The sequence below is a fragment of the Morus notabilis genome, unplaced genomic scaffold (genome assembly GCF_000414095.1).
Source record: "Morus notabilis unplaced genomic scaffold, ASM41409v2 Scaffold887, whole genome shotgun sequence".
NCBI lineage: Eukaryota > Viridiplantae > Streptophyta > Magnoliopsida > Rosales > Moraceae > Morus > Morus notabilis.
Genome location: NW_010366463.1, coordinates 131180 through 133170, shown reverse-complemented (window position 1 = coordinate 133170; position 1991 = coordinate 131180). Strand labels below are relative to the sequence as shown.

Below are 1991 nucleotides of genomic sequence, written 5' to 3'. Positions count from 1 at the left end.
CCCCCCCAAAAAAAAAAAAAAAAAAAAAAAAAAAAAGAAGTTTTTTGGAAAACAAAACTAGAACTACAAAAGCATCAATGCCCGCTTCAGCTTTTAATGAAGCTTTTCAAATTATTTAAGATGATGTAGCCCAGATATCACTTCGACAAACTACAATGTACAGCAAGGACATACAAAGTTAAAAACTCAAGATTGTATCTCCAATGTACAGAGAAAACGAAAAGAGAGAGACAAGGACATACAAAGTTAAAAACTCAAGATTGTAGGACCTGTGAAATGTGCGCTATTTAATTCTTATACAATCAGTTTTTATTTTCTCGGCAAAAAATTCGTATACAATTACTTGACTAACAAACAGTTGTTTTATTTTCTATTTTTAATAACTTATATCACTAGCTGTTCGGAGCATAAAATTCACTGTTTATACGAAAAAACACATTTGAAATTTCCAAGAAAAAAGTAATTTAGGAGCCACTACTATTTGTTTAAACTAGTATCCTGAGATTAGCGAGAGCCATGAAAACCCAATAAATAACACCACTATTTAAAAGTTTCCACCTACAACTTGTCTGAAGTGAGATTCGTAAACAATAGTATAAAAGAAGTTAAGCGCCCGTTTGGGAGGTGTATTTGACCCATCATTTGGGTTTTGATTCAAATTTTTTGAGAGAACTATTAAGGGGAATTATTTTAATTCAAATTCTTTGTGAGAGGAAAACACTATAGCAATAGCAGAATCATAGTTTGAGTTTTAAGTATATGTACCAAATAACCCTTAAAGAACTCAGGACCGTTTATTTTTTTCTTTATTTTTTTAAAAAGTTTCTATGGACGAATGAACCTTTAGCAAACTGAAAAGGGAAAACCAATTCAGGGCTCCAGGTTCATGAAATTTGCGATTGGTCCAATCTTGAGTTTTACATTTTTCCTCCCAGAGACTTTTTTTTTTCTTTACAATGACGTTATCCAACTTTGAATGTTATCCATTCTACAGAAGAGTATTCAACGGTCCACAAATTGTTCATTGCCAAACTTGTTTAAAGACGAAAAAGGAGACAACTTTGACTGTTTCTCAGCTCTGGAAAAATTAACTAGCATGATTACTTCTTGACTGCCTCCACCAAGGTTAAACTAAGAAAAAGGAGAAAGAAAGAGGAATCTGAACTTCAGAGCGAATTGATCAACAGTATTGAGATAAAAATATCTAAAACACTCTTGGATTTAAGCCAATCACTTAATTATAGGACAGTTCTAAGAAAAACCTATTGGAACTAAGCAAAGAATCCGTAAGAAAATAAGAAAACCTAAAAAGAAACTCCGTTTCTTGTTTGGTTACTCGGAAAATTGAAAGCAGACACAAGAAAGAGATAAAGAGAAATGTATAGAAACGTTAACCACAACTCAAATCGAAGTCAAAAAAAATCTACTCGAATACTCCATTAAAACAATAAAAACTCTCTTTTCCAGTACTTTCGAAAGCCGAAACGATCGGCACCGAACGCGAAAATTCACAAAGACATACACATTAATTTCTCGGCTCAGCTAATTTACACAGTAAAGAGCAACAGAGAAATCACAATCACAAAGAGAGAGAGAGAGAGAGAGAGTGAGAGACGAACCTCCTTGCGATCCTCCATGAGAGAAGAATATGCAAGCTACAGAAACTTCTGGTATTGGATTACCGAAGGTGAGAACAAAATTCCAAACCAAAACGAAAATTCGTCAACCAAAACAGATTAGAGAGAGAGAGAGAGGGAGAGAGAGAGAGAGAGAGAGAGAGAGAGAGAGAGATTTTGCTGTGTGGGCTAAGTAGAGAGAGAGAGAGATTTTGCTGTGTGGGGCTAAGTAGAGAGAGAGAGAGAGAGAGCAACACTCACGATTGGGATTCTCGTCTGATTATATAAGCAATTTGCCATCGACATGCCATTGCCATGACTTTTTAGACCTCAGGGGAAAAAGAGTTTTTCATTGAAAAAAAAAAAGTTATTACC

The 1991-nt window shown here is 34.6% G+C and overlaps 1 protein-coding gene across 1 annotated transcript in view; it reads right to left on the bottom strand.

Moving 5' to 3' along the window:
* The window catches only part of LOC112093955, a 4376-nt gene extending 2589 nt beyond the window's left edge, over positions 1–1787 (bottom strand). Inside the window, exon 1 of the mRNA XM_024173606.1 lies at positions 1620–1787. Coding sequence (XP_024029374.1) covers positions 1620–1637 — 18 coding nt within the window. The 5' untranslated portion in view covers positions 1638–1787. The remainder of the gene's footprint in view (positions 1–1619) is intronic.
* Between the last annotated feature and the right edge of the window lie 204 nt (positions 1788–1991).